Source organism: Cibotium barometz, chromosome 17 (assembly GCF_041138505.1).
Source record: "Cibotium barometz isolate CiBa-2024 chromosome 17, ASM4113850v1, whole genome shotgun sequence".
Classification (NCBI taxonomy): domain Eukaryota; kingdom Viridiplantae; phylum Streptophyta; class Polypodiopsida; order Cyatheales; family Cibotiaceae; genus Cibotium; species Cibotium barometz.
In genome coordinates, this window is record NC_141062.1 from 38,496,756 (window position 1) to 38,514,582 (window position 17,827).

A 17,827-nucleotide genomic window follows, 5' to 3' on the forward strand; every position below is an offset into this window, starting at 1 on the left:
CTTTTCAATACAGGGAAAAATGATCCTTATGGCATTGTTTCAAAAAGCAAAACCCTAGAAGGCAAGTGAAGTATCAATGCTCTTTTTTTTTCCCCTTTCTTAAAACTTCTAGTCTTGTTACAAAAGGTTAGGGCTAGGTTTATTTTTCCTAATGATTAAGCCTTTTATTTGTGTTAAATGTATTGCATTAGGCTAAAAGTATAGGTTATGCATTTATGATTAATTATTGAATATGAAATTTCTCAAAAAATATCGTTCCAATGCCTTTATGATTAATTTTTTAAAATCATAAGTAGGTATACTTTATTGATTTAAAAACTCAATAATTAAATTTTATTTAAAAATCAAATTATAAAGGAAGGCATATGATGAACCTTCCACTTGTTTGGCAAATAGTTGTAATAATTAAATCACTAAATGTTCAAAAATGGCAATAAGGGCTTTACAAACATTAAAACACTAAATGTTCAAAAATGGCAATAAGGGCTTTACAAATATTTTTGAAATATTTTTCATGTGGTCTTTAAGGACAAAACAATGCAAGTATTGTCCGGCCTTGGCAAACAGGAAAAGTCCTTACCTAGTAAAAATAAGGTTAAAACACATGTTTGTGATGCTCGTCAAAATTCATCCTTACTTGTTGTCTATACCTCTTGAGTAGGGGATCTCTCTTAATTGGAAAAGCATGAGAATATCCCTAGAACTTATTCAAAGTATTCCCCAAGGGGTTGATTGGTTTGGCTTGACATGTTGCAACTCTCAAAGCACTTGCTTGAACTTATGTGACCATAATTGCTACTCTAGGTAGGTAGGTATCTTTTGAGACCTATTAAGGTAGGGCCTATGTATACTTTTTTCTTTCGAAGGTACAGGAAATCTTAGAAACACACACCCAGCCTCCGTGAGGTGGAGGCGGCCCCGCCGGGATGAGGGCTGGCGAACCCATCGTACATGCTTATAATCAACCCATCAAGGGTAGGTACCTAACGAGGCCCCCAAGACTTGAACCCAAGACCTTGGGAGTAGAGACCAACGCTCTACCAAATGAGCTAGCACTCGTTGGTATCCTATGTATACTTAAAGTTTGATTGATTTTTTTTTTTGGAAAAGTAAGTAGATAAGTATGCAAAATAATAGGTGAGTACGAAACCTTAGTGTACTTTACACCTCTTAAATTTGATATATAGGTGCAAATTCTGATTGTTGGGTTCAAAATTCCTTGAGAGGTATTAGTTATATGTACCTACAATAAACAGTAAGAAATACCTTCAATTTTTAGAGATGAAAGTTTTTCACCATTTGGTTTTTTTTCCCCATATTGATCGAGGAACATAAGTAGAGGTATGTCACCCCAAGGCAGAAGCTTTCTCAAGTTGCATGCATAAAGTGTGGCCTTTTTAATGTGCAGTACTAATGCTACAATATTTATAAAGTTTAAATTGAAGTTTGAGGGTAAAGGGACCAAGTATAAGACATCCCCCATTTTGAAAACTATGCCCACTCTTTTTAAGTACAAAAAAGTTTGACTTTTTCACAACAAAAGTTGAGTCTAGGAGTATAAAATCGGAGGTGGCATCTTTTGATTAGGTAGAAAAACATATTTAACATGGTTTCTATGATGTTCATGGTTTGAAGGTCACGATGTCCATGATGTTTATGATTTTTGAGGTTGCAATGTCTATAAATGGACCCTTTTACTTTTCGACCTTAGAGACCCCTTTTGATAAAAAGACAAAAGTACTCATATTTTTTAATTTAGATCTTGAAGAAGAAAAAGTGCTTCAAAGGGGCTTTTGTGCTTCTTTTAAAGCTATCCATACATTGGCCTTTGTACCCAAGGGTGGCTTCAGACATGACAGAAAAGATTCAGACAGAGTATTTCCTCATAATTGCATGAAGATTTTGATCATGAGGGCCACTTCCTCTCTTCATCTTTCTAAGAAACAAAGGATCATTGATAGGTTATTTTTATAGGACACTCCTGGAAAACAATCAGTGTATTTTATACTGCTTAAATTTAAAGGGAAAAAAAAAGATTGTTTGCCAACTAAGATTTTGGAAGTATCAAATCAATTGATGTGTGGATACATACGAAAAACGCCCTAAAGGAAATGCCCCCCCCGGGGTGGGAATATAACGCATGCACCTTTGTGGAGCGAGGCGGAGGTAGAATCGAACCCGCGGAGGTAGAATCGAACCCGCCTCCGGGGGAGAAAGGGTGCCACCTTACTTTGTGCTTTTTCAAAGAGGGAATGGAAGGCACGTTCGGGGGAGGGGGGGGGGGGGGGGGGCGCAGAAAGGGTGCCACCGTTTTGTCAAAGATGGGAAATGGACGGCGGACACAGTGGCTCTTTGCAGTCGTCACGTCTGAAACCATTCTCTGCCCACCCGCCCGCTACACAACAACTTACAAAGAAACTAACGACCCCCTAAACAGGGGATTAGTGTTAATCTTCTATTAGCCTTAATTGCAACAAGAAGCCATAGACTTCATCTACATTTCAAGAAACACAGGGTGCCTGTTTTGAGATTTTGATCAGCTGCTATGGCTACCTTGGGCACTCTTGAAGTCCACCTGATTGGCGGAAAAGACATGAAAAACGTCGAATTCTTTGGTGCGTTTCTCTTCTACCTGGTTTAGTCTTAATTAGCTCGCATTTCCAGCTAATCTGGTACTTAATCCCTCTTAAGATTTGGTTTAAAATCTGCCATCCTTGCTTCACACTCGTCTGAGTGGAAGTAATTAGCTTCATTTAATGATTATAAAGCTTGGTCTTACGTTTGTACTCCTTGATTATGTTTAATCTTGCGTTTAAGGAGCATAGTTTCCAACTATTTATGTTAATCTGAGACATTTTTCCTTGTATTTCAATAAAGGGAAAAACGATCCTTATGCCATTGTTTCCTACAAGAGCCAGGACCAGAAAAGCAAAACCCTGGAAGGTAAGTGAAGTATAAATGTTCTTTTTTTTTTCTTCCCCCCTTTCTCAAACCTCTAGTCTTGCTACAAAAGGTTAGGGCTAGGTTTAATTTTCCTAATGCTAAAGCCCTTTATCTGTGTTAAATGCATTGCATTAGCCTAAATGTATAGGTTATGCCTGCTTTTTATCATATTCAAACCTCTGTTTTGATGCACATAGTTGCTGTATGCATAAGGCTAAATATTTAAGTTATGTTTAATTCATGTAATGAGAAAACCTTTGATATCTGGTTTGATTTTGATGCATACAAACTGTGTATGCATCCATGATATTTTGCACGTGGGTCTCATGTAAATGTGCGCACGCGTGTTTTTAAGTGCGTGTGTGTCGTCTGTGTTCATGTCATGGTGCATGTGAATGCGTGCAAGTGCAAATGCACATATGTGGCTTGTTTTTGATGCATACACATGTATGCATCTAAGATCTTTTGCATATGGGTCTCATGTCACGGTGCATATAAATGTTTTTTACTGTGTGCTGTGTGTGGGTGGTTTGATTTTGATACATGTAGTGTATGCTTCCAAGTTCTTTTGCATGTGGGTCTCATGCCATGGTGCATGTAACTGTGTGTGTGCATACATACACGCATGCCTGTGTGTGTGCACATCTTTGCGTCAGGTTAAATGTAAGAACTCTACATGCATGCAGGTGGATGCACCATATAAGGTCTTTTGCATGTGGATTTTTATTCAGGAGGTGGCTCTGATCCAGTTTGGGACCAGAGCTTCTTTTTCGAAGTGGACGACGCTGCGGATGTAATCATCAAGATCTTTGATGAGGATGAGCGCACTAAAGATGACACCATCGGAGAATCCAAGTAGGCTTTGTCTGTTAATTTATTATGATGCCCCCATTTGCTTTTTCAAACTTCTTAGAGAGCTTAATGGGTAATCATGAAGAGAAAATTACACAAGTCTTGAAGTTGTTTCTCTTAAACCTCACCAGAAGGTTAACATGATGCATTATTTTTGTTACAATAAACTCATTGTTAGGAAAGCTTTCCATGTTTCTTTATTGATGGGAATTAATTAAATATATATCAGGATCCCTTTGGCTAAGGTGCTGGCAGAGCTTGAAGTGCCAGCAAGCTGTTACGACCTCGTGCGTCCATCTGGACATACACAAGGTCAAGTAGAGGTGTCTCTCAAGTTTGTTCCCAAGGTAAGAAAAACATGACAATTTACTAAAACAACCTAAAACTTTCTGCTCATCCTTTCATCAACTCACCCTTAAGAGGGCTTAAGAAACATTTACAGTCTTCAAACTGGCTTTAAAACCTAATGAGTGTCCATGATTAAGACTTTTAGGTAACCCAAAATAACCTTTAAGAGAACTTAATTATAGTTCAGGATCTAAGTAACCCAATTAGTGTCTATGATTTAGGCCTCCTAGGTAACTTAAAGTAACCCATGCATGAACTTAATCATACTTTAGACTAAGTAACCCATAAGAGTACTTAATCATATAGTTTAGGCTCTTCAAGTAACCCAATAAGTGTCCATGATTTCGGCTTCCTAGTTAAGTAACCCATAGGACAACTCAAAGTTAACTAATCATAGTTGAGCCTTCACTAAGTTCCATAGATAAACAACAAGCATTTTATTGCATGAGCTCAAGAAACCCAAGAAAGAAGATTGTGAATGATTTTTTCTAGAATTTCTCAAGGGTTCACTTCATCCACTGGCTTCTTGTTGTGAAGTATTTATTTGGTAGAACTGCAATATTAGTTTTTTTTTAAAAAAAATCAATCTTCTTGCAGGCTCCGGAGCCGCGGCCGTCCGCCTCCCACCATCCCAAGATCCCACACCATCACAACATTCTGTTCAACCAGCAGCATCGCAGCAGCAATGGCCCTTATGGAGACAACAATGAGGGTGGCTGGCAATAGTGTATGCAAAACACCACAGCGAAATGATTCAATTACTGTGGTTTGAGGACTTCACATTTGCTTGTTTGCCAATGGACTTTTTTTTTTTTGAGTGGTCAAAGCCATTTGTCTTGATTTGTTGATTGTTCTAGTATCTTTTAGCATCCTTGAAAGCCTCATCAAGCCATTTTCTTGTTCAAGGAAGTTGGTAAGTGGATTGCTAGTAGGAAGTAGTAGTGACCATGATGTGTTTATTAGGGGTGGATCCTTTTCTATTCGGAGATCATTACACCTAAGGATGTAGTTTAATTATTTTTTAAACTAGCATATCAATGGCTCCTTACATATTTTACTATTAATTAGTACAGTATTGGGATACATGGGAAATTAATCCTAAGGATGTTGTCGAAAGATGGCTTCTTAAAATTATTTTTAAAACTAGCACATGAATTAATGGCTCCTTACATGTTTTACTATTAATTAGTAGAGTATTAGTTATAGTCAAGTAATGAGATCCATGGGAAATTAATCCTAAGGATGTAGTCTAAGGATGGCTTTCATTCTCACATCAAAAGGTAAGGCTAGGGCGTGGTTGTGGAACCACATGCTCTACCATGGTAGTATGCATCACTATGCATTCTAATTGTTGACTTAAATGTAAGAAAAAGGATACATAATTTTACAAGCCATTGCATTGGAAGCCTTTAATAGATGTACTTTTCCATGAAGCACATGTGTACCTTATTGTTATCATGTAGGAGGTTGGCCTTACTTTTAATATTTTCTCGTTATTAATGGATTAAGCCATTAAATTTATTCTCACCAGCATACTTTTGCAATGAATATATTCAAGTGTTTCATTTAATTAAGATTTAGTTTTTGAATGTACATGTTACAATGAGTAGGTCAATTTTGGCGTTTTAAAAATTATAAACATGGTGATAGATGATTATAGACATGGTGTGTGCTATGGTACCGCTTGTCTTTCTTGTTCTTGTTGGACACAATGAGGAGTTGATAAGGAATCAACTAAGGTTTTTAAGACCATGACCTCATTTAAGGTTTGGGAAGAGAGCAATTCAAATCCATGTTATTGTACTAGACGACTAGAGGGATATTAATAGTCAACAAATTAACCCACCCTTAAGAAGGGATTAGCTTAACCTTAAGGAGAAGGGTGGCCTAAGGTCAATAGCTTAAATACCAAGGTGGGTAAAGTGGTCAATATACTAACCATGTTTAAAGAGACTGATGTCGGAAGGGTGGCTTAAGGTCAATGGCATAAATATCAAGGGGGTTAAAGTGGTCAATACTAACCATAGTTTGAAGACTAATGTGAGGTGTGTGTGATATTGTGGCCTATATTTTTTCTTGTGGGATATTTTTATTGTTGAGTGATATTACATATAAAAGTGTAGCAAAGTGCTTTGTTATGAGAGTAGCATAGAAATAGACGCTCTTTGATAAGATGTTTTGACTTTGGTAAAATTTGAGGCTTTTGGGAGACCCTTTACCAATCTACTTTGTGATGATGAACATGATGTTCATTTTTTTAATCCATTGATTTGGGACTTGGTAAGCCTTGGAGAAAATTTATTATAGTAACAATGTTTATTTCGGTAAATTAATTTAGGATTTTCTTGGTTGTGATCCAATTCATTAGTAACATATGAAAGGTTCTTTTTACTTTTAGAGTGGTGGTGTCTATCTTGCCCTAATAGGCAAATCTCTAGTTCAATTGAGGAGGTGGATCTATTACTTTGGTTTTTCATGTGGGAACATTCAATTGTTGCATGTTCACTATCTACAATATTTTTCCCAAACCTTGCATCTTTCTTTTTTTTTTTTGGGTAATTTTCAAATAGCTTCATGTGATGGCCATTTCATGTGATTAGAAGAGAACAAGAGTATATGTAAGATACAATAGATGATTTGGATGAAGCATAAGAGAGCTTTTCTTAAGTCTTCAAAATTTTTTAACCATCTAAGAAAATAAGATTCATGAAATATAACTTAGGAATAGTATTTGATATTTATCAATGATACATTCGGTACATATTGGCAATGTGTTATGATAGGCTTAAAGACTACAATAGTAGCCTCGAGGATAAGGTTAGGCTTTTGGACTATTACAAGAAGATTATTGAAATTCATTTTTATAGTGATTATTTTGATCGTTTGGATTCCTTTAATTCAAATATGCTTATATTGAGGATATGATTACTAATTTCAAATGTCTCATGAAAATATTAGTAAGTATACACAAATAATCAAGAGGGCTAAAAAAAACTCTCAATGCTGAAAATACCCTTAAAAATAGATCTCAATGCTAAGAATATCCTTAGAAATCAGTTAGCATTTAAATACATTGCATTTTAGAAAATAACTCTCAATCAAGAGGGCTAAAAATAACTCTCAATGCTGAAAATACCCTTAAAAATAGATCTCAATGCTAAGAATATCCTTAGAAATCAATTAGCATTTAAATACATTGCATTTTAGAAAATCTACCCTTGTAAGGTTGTAGATCTTGGCTATTTCAAAAAATTGAAGTGCTAGCATGATTATGTTCTCTCATGAAATGTGAAAGTTATGGATGCTACAAGTTACAAAAATGGACCGTGCACACCAAAAAAGCTACTACTAGTATAGATAAGCATAGGTAAATAATTTGTTTAGGGAAGTATCCCTTGGGCTTATTTTTATTCTTATGCATATTTAAAATATTAGTCATGCTATATGAATTGATTTTTGTATGTGAACTTTGCTAACCTTATTCTTAGGTAGTTGATAAATTATAGAGTATATGGAGGCTTAAAGATTTGAACTAGATTATGCTAGTTTAGAATTTCATTTACTCAAGTGTTTTCTTTTTTACATGATGCAATTAGATAATTGAGCTTTGGGTCTATGGTTTAGCTACATGTCTTCCAATGATATAGGCAAAGAACTAGAGCAAGTGGCTTTGAGATTTGGGTTGATCGCATCAACAATGGACATACACTATATTGAGAACAGGATTCATGCTCTTAGGGAGCTTCATGAGTTAGAACCTTGGTTTTTGTTTTGGGCCAAGAATGAGATGGAGGCATACTAGGAGTTGCAATGTTGAGTGCAATTGTGGGGTGGTCAAGGACATTGGTGCTCTTTATGTTTCGTAGCTTGGGAATTTATAAACATATGAAGTTGATTATAGATATATATATATCTATTTTTTATCTTTAAAATGATAAAAAGTTTGTTTGGAGATAGAGAAATGATTATGTATCTAAGCCTAATGGCTTGAGTAGCTCTTATAGTAGTTTAATGCATCAAGATACTCTATCAAGGATGTTCATGAGTATTTGATTTAATAATTACAAGATAAGTGAACATAGATAGACTCAATGAAGATAATTGAAACTTGATAATTTATATATATCAATAAATTGGCATGGGATTCAGAGAGGACTACTAGTTTGTTGGAGATAGTGGCTTGAGTAACTCTTGTGAAAGAGTCTTGTAGTTTAGTATATTAAGATACTCAATCAATAATGTACACGAGAATTTGATTTAATATTTACAAGATAAGTAGGACATAGATAGGTTTAATGAAGAAAATTACACTTTGATTATTTATTTATGCTAATTATTTATGATTTATATTATTGGCATGTGATTAACAGAGGCTTGAGTAAACTGTAAAATTTGTAAAAGATTTTAATGCATTGAAATACTTAACTAAAAATGTGCATGAGTATTTGATTAAATATTTACAAGATAAATAGATAAAGATAGGATCAATGAAGATCATGGAAATTTATTGATTTAATTTTGTTAATAGATTTTGATTTATATTACTAACATGTGATCAAGAGAGTACTATAGATATTATGAAAGGTAAGGTTTACACACTTAACTTAACTACTAGATTGTAAAATCTTTGGAATTCTTAACACTACCACAAGATGATTGGAATTTTTTTGTAAGTGATGTAGAGTTCAAATACATAGTAGCCTTAGAACACTTTGAGAATTAATGCTCTATCAAAGAGTTACGATTTTTTGTAAGTGATGCTCTATCAACAAAGAGTTAAAATACATAGTACACTTGGAACACTTTCAGAATTCATTAAGAACTAAAAGCTGTAATTTTTACACTCCTATTTATATTATATGCATATTCTATGTATATGAAGCTAAGTAAACATTTCTTTGCTAGAGTTTAGAAGGTCTACTAAGCTCTTGCACTCACTTTTATTAACTTATAGGAGTATATACTTAAGGGTTCTTAGATTGAAAAAAAGAGTTTAGGGGGTCTACTAAGCTCTTGCACTCACTTTTATTAACTTATAGGAGTATATACTTAAGGGTTCTTAGATTGAAAAAAAGAGTTTAGGGGGTCTACTAAGCTCTTGCACTCACTTTTATTAACGTAGTATATACTTAAGAGTTCTTAGATTGAAAACAAGAGTGGAGATATAATAGATGGATGAATTCATGTGTCAAATCAAACTAAAGCATCCATGTGACACAAGTAAGAGTACTATATCTTCCTAAATATTTAATATTGATAATTAAATAAATAATCCTTTATGAAAAGTTAAAAGAGGCTTTGATTAAGAAAGCAAGAAGAAGATAAAGAAGAAAGAGAAAAGGCAAGCTCATGGACCATAAATGAAGTTAAGTGAGCTACCCACATGAGGAAATTATTATAAAATTAACTTTACCAAGTTAGTCCCAAGAAAAAAAATTATTATGTTCTTTAAGTCAATTTGTGTAATTGTGTGTGATTAGAGTAGGCTTTACTTCTAACCTTAATCTTTTTTAGATTTTATGTTGATTAATTTGTTCTATTCTTTGTCTCGTGGGAGTGGTGGAATGAGGAGCAAGCTTCCCCGAGTGTGATTGAGGTAGGTTCTCTCTCCACTTGGTTGATTTCATCATGACTATGAGCATTAGCCTTAGATTAATTAGAAAATTAGTCTTAAATTAATTAGGACATTAGTGTATATTAGCATTTTTTGTATTTTTTGCCAAGATTAGCTTAATCAAGGCATCAATCTTTGTAGTTGTTGTTTTTGGTTAAATCGAGTTCAAAATCATGACATTGGAGTGTTGCTAAGCAACCCTATAATGTCATTGGAGTGTTGCTAAGCAACCCTATCATGTTAAAAAACCCTAAAAAGATAAAGAAAAACCTTGAAAAATAAAAAAAATTGTAAAAAGATGCGTTTTCTGCTCTCTAGAATTTTTGGATCATCGGCCAAGTTCGAATCATCTAGATTCCGATCATCGAATAGGTGTCTAGATTGACGAGAGATTGAAAGTGGTCAATGAAAGATTGTATGTGGTAAATGATCTTCATTGCCACACACTTGAGTGTAAAGAATGGGAGCTGTCAAGGTACCAATATTCTCTTGTAAGAGGGTTTAAAGTTAAGTAAAGACCCCATGGATTACTTGAAAAGTATATAAAAATGGGTGCCCTACCACCTTTAGATTGACAATCTCAAATTCTGATCCCCGACCTAGCCCTCATTCAATCCCGATTGCCGATCTCTGCTCAAGAGTCTGGATGCCGATCCCACTCTTAGATCTAGATCGTCCTAGAAATCAGATCGTTTAGTGTTCGGATTGCCTTCCTTTTCGATCGTTCACTTTTTTGGATCGTGCAATTCTCATTTTAGATCATAGACATTTCTCGATTTTTGATCCGATCTCAAAAAATCGTAGCTATATTCAAATCATCAATCTAACCTTTGGATCGTCAAGATATCTAGATCGCTGAGTTTCTAAAAATCGTAGCTATATTCAAATCATCAATCTAACCTTTGGATCGTCAAGATATCTAGATCGCTGAGTTTCTAAATCGCAGCTCGTTTAAATCTTAGCCTAAGAGATCGTTCAGCATCCAGATCACCCCATTAGTCATTCCAATCATTAATCTAACTAAATTTTAGAGGGTGGAAAAAATAAGAAAAGATAAAAAATCATTATTGCCTTTTTTCTATAGTAAGCTTATCGTTGTTTTGTCAAAAGATTTAGAAAAAACAAAAAAAATTATAAAAGATCTTTAAAATCCATTTAAAAACTCAAAATGGATAAAATCATTAGAAAAAGATTCCCCATAAAGTAGCCTAGTGAGTCCCTAAGGTCTTCCTCTTTTGTTTCCTTTATAAGAGAATACAACGTGTAGTGTATACAAGAGGACACTCACAAGAAGTAGGATCTTTCATAATATAAAACTTAAAAACTCAAATTGTACAATAATAGAGATAGAGAAGAATATTTTATTATGTATTACTGTAGTAATACAATAGATGGCAAATCTCCATACCCGTGTGCTCCTGTGAGAAGGGAGCTTCGATGGTGTGGCTGATCTTGAACTGCTAAGACAAAGGCTATATGCTAGTGGAATCTAGGGACTAAACTCATAGTAATGGGCTGATAAATTGTGTGGAGAAGGGGTTGGCTATGTATCTATATAGGTCTATATATGCAGGGCAATCCTTACATGACCATGTAGGTCCACGATCAGAGCCAATGCCACCGTTTGCGGTGTAGGCTCAGCTCAGAAAGATGTACTAGAAAATGCATAGCAATTTTCCTACCTCCCATAACCATCCGTGCTCATCATGGGCCCCACAATGTCAACACAGTGTGTCTAAAATCTACCTCCCATAACCAACCGTGCTCATCTTGGGCCCACAATGTCAACACAGTGTGTCTAAAAGTAAAGTCCACCCACTCTATGTGTGGATCGTTATGAGATAACGATCATATGTAGCATGTAGCCTATTTGTTAGGGTGCCAAATCTAATCCAATCCATTTATAAAACATCTAGGTTTATAGTCCACCTTCTTATGTGAATAGGGGATATTTTGTGCTCAAGCTACCCAACCATGGCTACTCCTCATAATGGGGGCCATACAAACATGAGCTAGCTAGTGCCTGAATAATACAATATGAGGGTGGAGAATTGATATGGAACACCCCCCCTTAATGTCCTCCTGAAGGTGAACTACCTATGTGGTCTGATGCCTAGTGTTGATGAAGATGTCACTTGATCTGATCCCTATGAAGAGCCTTTGTAAAGATGTCTACATAGTTCTATGTCATCGGGGATAGTAGACCATCTCAACCTCATGAGCTCGTGCACAACAAAGTGATAATGAATCTTAATGTGTTTCATGCGAGCATGAAACACATGATTCCAAGCAATGGCCATGAAACCCTAGTTTTGCATAACAACATTGTAAGCTACTTTTACAGCACCACTCCCATATCTTGTAGAATCCCAACCACAATACCTCACATGATGCAAAGCATGTAGCTTTGTACTCAGCTTCTATAGCAATGAGAGTACAACAGTGGTTTGTTTCTTACTGATCCAAGAAATGTATCCCAAACTAAGAGATAAATAATACCCACTTATACTGAGCACCTAGCATCGGAGTCACTTGCCCAATAATTTGAGTCACAAAATCCACTGAGGGTCTTGCCTGCAACATAGGTGTTGTTGTACTCTTAAGTATCTTGGATTTATCGCAACACTTGCATACCTACTTTCTAATGATTCTCATGGGGCTTTTTGGAGAACCTTCTCAAAACACCAACAACAAAACTTATGTCTAGTCTAGTATTGCACAAGAAGATAATACTACTGAGACAAATTTCATGTATAAGGTCTCATCCACAAGGTCTAAGGTGTCTTTGATATCTTTAGATCAAACTCCATTGAAGTACCAACTGCCTTGCAATTAGTCATGCCAAATTCCTTAAGTATCTCTCTTGAATATTTTTTTCCTAAGATGAAAATGTTATCTAGCTTCTGCTAGACCTGAATCCCCAAACAATAATGCATGAGCCCAAGATCTGTCATCTCAAACTCTTTACTAAGCATCTGTTGTGTTTGTGGGATCTTTTTCCCCTGTCAAGATGAGGCTATCTACATACAAAACAATGACCACATACTTCCCTTGCTCATAAAAGATATATAAATTTGCATCTGAAGGGTTGCGTAAGAGACCAATACTCATAAAGTAAGCATGAATCCTATGGTACCATGCTTGTGGGGCCTGTTTCAACCCATAGAATGTCTTTCGTAAACTACAATCTTTGATTTCAAAGTTGGGAACCATGAACCTAGGTGGTTGTTCCACGTATACCTCCTCCTTAAGGTTCTTGTAGAGGAAAGAAAATTTTACATCCATTTAGAGAAGAGGCCATCCCCCTTATGCTCCCAATGCAAGAATAGTGGCGGTGCATATTGTGATTAACCTAGTCGTAGGAGCAAAAGTTTCTTAAAAGCCAAAACTTAGCTATGGTTAACCTGGCTGTAGGAGAAAAAGTTTCTTAAAAGTCAAAAAATTTAACTTGTGCAAAACCTTTTGGTGATGACCAAGCTACTAGTTGTGCCTTGTACTTTTCCAAAGTACCATCAAATTTATATTTTTCTTTTATAAACCCACTTAGTGCCAATTACCTTATGCCTTGGAGGATGATGATCTACAAGGCCCCAAGTGCGGTTTTTCAAGATGGAGTCATATTTTGCTTGCATTTGCCATCCACTTTGGATACCCTTGTACTTCAGCAAAAGTGGCGGGCTCCTGAATCTTGAGTACCTATCTCACGCTCGATGCAGGACTAGCTTTCATGGCCGTGGTGTTATATTTTTGTCTACGGCTCCCGAATGCTCAGATGAACTGGTGGGGATCATTGTCCACTCGCAACTTGCCCCATGGCTCTTGGTATTGTGAAAGCCATTGACATGTTCAAAGACTACTAGGGTTGTAGGGTTTATCTTGTTTACTGTAGTCCCACCATACCTATTTTTTATATGCTTTTAAGAAAGACTTGATAAGAATGGGAAGTTAGGAGGGTCAAGTCTTGAAGGACCTAGTGGAGGAGACAACAAAGATGCTGAGGACGCTAGAAAGGGTCCAAAAGAAGGGGACAAAGAGCCATCCAGCATAATGAGAGATGAGTAGCCAAAAGATGCCGAGGCCTTCCAAGGAACTGCCCATAGAGAGGGCACATAATCCCTAGGGGATGAATTTTTTGGACCTAAACACTAAGGCTTTTTTTTGGCCCTAAACACCAAGGCTTTTGAGAAACCAATATAGCCACAAGAGGGAAACAAATCACAAGAAGACGGTGATATCCTGCTCGATACTATCAGAGAACCACACCATAATGGGTGTGTGACCCCCTACCTAGCCATTTTAATCCCTCTAATCTATTCTTTGAATCAGAAAAAAGAGTGCAAGAGGAGATTCCCAAGGACCTCTCCCACTTGACACCAATTCATGACAATGATGAAACCATTTACAGGCTTTCCAACAATCTTCCTTGTCAAGAGCCCATTCATAATATTCCCTTGCTCGAGGTCTTGATCATGTGGTTCTACCTCAAGCGATCCTCTTCAACCAAGTAGTGGCTACAAAGCATGCACGTCTCGTCAAAAGAGAATGGAGGAGGATACAGTAAGTAGGTCAGTAGGTCAGCAGATGACAAAGCATTTAATGGTGCAAAAATGAAGAATCAGTCCAAGTGGCGACGGTCGCCTACTGCTACCTCCTTTATATCCATATTATTAGGCCACATATTACATTACGCCAATTAACCAAAGAGTAAACCTAATGTACATGCTACTGTGCATGCACATGAGGTGGAAGGAACATAAAGACAACCTCGACAGAATCCTTATTTTTTTATAAGTTTTAAAGAAGAGAAAGGTCCCATGCAGCAATGGTAGAAATACAACAAATCTAATGTGGAGGGCCTTGCCTTTGACATCAACCTTGGGCCCACACATCTGTGGCCTGTTCGTGCGCATCCAATTTTTGGAAGCATTTAGAATGTGGGCCTTTGAGAAGATATTCTTATGAAAGTTCATCCTCTCTGGCTATAATTTTTTGTTCACTCGCAATAATGGGAAGCCACTCCAACATCTAAAGGTGGTGTAACACTTCCATATAATGAGATTGTCATAAAGATAAGTTACAGATCCTCTCATCGACACACCCATCGTTCATAGCTTCCGAGGATAGAAACATCTAGGCATGTGGGGTTGTTAACTCTTTTCGTACATCCAAAATCCCCGCCTCTAGCCTAGGATTTCTTCATATTATGTATGGCCATAATATCTTTTCATATTATGTATGGCCAAAGGCAAACGGCCATACATAATATGTATGGCCAGAGGCAAACGGCCATGGGCCATGGGCCAATGATGTATCAAAAGCTAGCACAACCATAAGCCTTGTATATATGGGCAGAGATAGGAATCTGGCGGCTGAGAAAAGCCCATTTGTATATATACAAATTTTGATACTGTGAATAGGAAAATAAAATCATTTCTCAAGTGTAAATCTTTCTTCTTCTCTCGTAACTTCTTGCTTGCTTGATTGTGGGGTGTATATGCTTGTGTGTGTGGATAGTGTTATGCTTACAGTGAGTGTGATTGAGCATGATTAAGAGAAGAAGGTGGTTCAGGCTTTCTAGCTTAACCGTTACCTTTTGGAGTTTATTAAAGAGTAGAGGAAGGGCTCAAACATGTGGAATTCACACATCTCTTGGCCTCTTTAGCCTCTCTATAATAGGGACTTCCATGATCGAAGGCAAGTGGTCTAACCACTACCACTATGGTTGTTGCTAGAGATCAAAGAGGTCCTTGACATGAACAACTGGCCACTTCCCATGAGTGTCCTGAGGCTTGTATTGTACAAATAGTGGTGGTCAATCTAGTTGTGGGGGCATATGCCTCTTGAAAGCCTTCAAGAATATGTGTAAAACCCTTCACCCACAAGCCTTGCCTTCTACTTATCCAATGTACCATCAAGCTTGTACTTGGCCTTTCAAGCCCGCTTGGTGTCGAGATATCTTTCCATTTTGTAGGATGATCCATAAGATCCTAAGTGTGGCTTTTAAAAATTGAGTCATACTCTTCCTATATGGCCCCCCTCCAATTTGGATGTGCTTATACTTCAGGTTACTCCTGTACTTTCATTATCTCAGCCATTAAGGCCATCATTATCTAAGTGTGGTTTCTGAATATTAAGTCATACTCTACCTACATGGACCCCCTCTAGCTTATACTTCAGTTGGCTGGCTCCTGTACTTTCATTATCTCAACCATCAAGGTCATATTGACAATGTCAGTGGAGGTCTTCTTTTTCTTCTTTTGCTCCTCTATCATCTTGGATCTGCAAACTACTTCTGGCTCTTTTGTGATTGCCAGTGGATCTTTTCCATCCAAGTGCTATTTCACCCATTTAGAATATGACCCCTTCTTCTATGGTGTTGTATGTTTCTCTTCTTTATCATCTGATAAATCCACCTCTTGTGGAGTTGGTACTATCATTATGGATGTGTTTGCTGGGCTATTTCTTCATTGAAGGATAGTGTGGATGGAGCCATGGAGCCTTCCTCTCCACCTTGAGGTGGCTGTGTTCCTCAAACACCACATCACGGCTACTAGGACATGATGGTGAGGCAAGAGGGTTGTTTAGTGTTAAAGGTTACTTGAGGTGGTGGTTGTAATAAGTGGAGTACGAGGCTTGGGATGTTGATAGGTTCAAGGTGATCTCATCCACCAAGGTTACGTTAACCATTTTGAAGGGAAGCTTGAGCATTGCGATCCTTCCTCACTAGCATAATGCAATCCATGGCCATAATTCATCCCCTCCTAAGGATGATTCTCTCTTTCAACATGCATGTAAGAGGGTCACATAAAACTTGCACAATGCAGGTTTACATCCAATTAGAAACTCCGCTTCAAAACAATTGAGCAGTCATAGATTCGGATTATAGGTTGCTTTGCAGATAGTGCAAGGGGTGGGTAACCTAATGAGGTTCATGACCCCCAAGTTTGTTACGTTGTGGCTAGCCCCAGGGTCATACTAAGGTGGGCCATGCAGCTAGGTGGTCTTTTTGGGGGGAACTCTAACTCAAGGCGAGCTAGTTCCACAACTGATTCTATCTCAAATGCATCGAGCACAAATAAGGATGTGATTTCAGCACAATTTAATCATGTAAGCTTTGTCCCAACAAGCTTCTATGGAAGAGTGTCCATGGTTGCAACAAGAACAAAAATATAATTTTGAAAGTTGACAAGCTTTGATATTCTTGGCCCTCACTCCAATATCCCATTTACAAGATCTACAAATGTCAATCAAGATGGTGTAAGCTTGTGCATTGCATGCTCCTGTAAATATCAACTAATGTAAGGTTCTCCCCTTCCAAAATAGGGGAAACACTTAAGATAGTGTACTAAGTCTTAACTTGGAGAAAATTTTCTACTTATCGACACCTTGACCATGCAGAGATTCAAGGATATGATTTGTAGGTAAGACCTAGTCCTATCCCACAGGGGGAGCGTGGTCTTCTAAAAATCAAATCACCTCATAATTTGGGCAACTACTAATCTTGATTTCCTAGAGACAACGTTTTTTTCCTCATCCATGCAAGGCACAACCGCTGGCCTAGTCTTCTAGAATAGAGTTGCTTGAGAACCTCTTTATCTAGTGTAGGGCTTCCACTTAATCTCTTGGAAAGCTACTCGACTAATCGGGTCCACCCGTCCGTAGGATGGTGCCGTCGGGGCATTCCATCCTCCCACTTTCCACCCTACTCATGCATCAATTTGTTTTCTAATTAATCCTACCACACTGTTTGACATAAATAACATGTTCCTTAATTAAGACCCTTTCACAAGGTTCGTTAAAACAGCTTCCACAATATAATAATGCCAAAGACAAGATTTATAGAAAAAAAATTTATACAAGAATCAATTTTATACAAGCCAAACCGGCTCTCTTATTCTTTTCCTTTATACTGTCGATGATCTAGAATTTGGCCTTCCAGCCTCTACATGTGGGCAAAACCCTACGGGACCATACACCTCGTCGGCGAGGACTCAAGCCAGCTTGTCGCCCCCTCAAGCTCCATCGCTCGATCCTCCCGTCCCTCAAGCTCCATCGCTCGATCCTCCCGCC

At 37.3% G+C, this 17,827-nt stretch overlaps 1 protein-coding gene across 1 annotated transcript; it reads left to right on the top strand.

The window, feature by feature from the left end:
* The first annotated feature begins 2,421 nt into the window (after nucleotides 1-2,421).
* Nucleotides 2,422-5,228, top strand: LOC147629977 (elicitor-responsive protein 3-like). Its single transcript, XM_086810895.1, has 5 exons — nucleotides 2,422-2,615; nucleotides 2,878-2,943; nucleotides 3,675-3,798; nucleotides 4,025-4,142; nucleotides 4,741-5,228. Exons 1-5 carry the CDS (start codon nucleotides 2,546-2,548, stop codon nucleotides 4,867-4,869), a joined length of 507 nt encoding a protein of 168 aa, XP_086667021.1. The 5' UTR covers nucleotides 2,422-2,545; the 3' UTR covers nucleotides 4,870-5,228.
* Nucleotides 5,229-17,827: the final 12,599 nt, after the last annotated feature.

Excerpts from the sequence above, each read along its gene's own strand:
- LOC147629977 (XM_086810895.1), top strand. The coding sequence starts at position 2,546 with ATGGCTACCTTGGGCACTCTTGAAGTCCACCTGATTGGCGGAAAAGAC. Across the intron at positions 3,799-4,024 it reads GACACCATCGGAGAATCCAA|GATCCCTTTGGCTAAGGTGC; the intron begins GTAGGCTTTGTC and ends AATATATATCAG. Across the intron at positions 4,143-4,740 it reads CTCTCAAGTTTGTTCCCAAG|GCTCCGGAGCCGCGGCCGTC; the intron begins GTAAGAAAAACA and ends ATCTTCTTGCAG.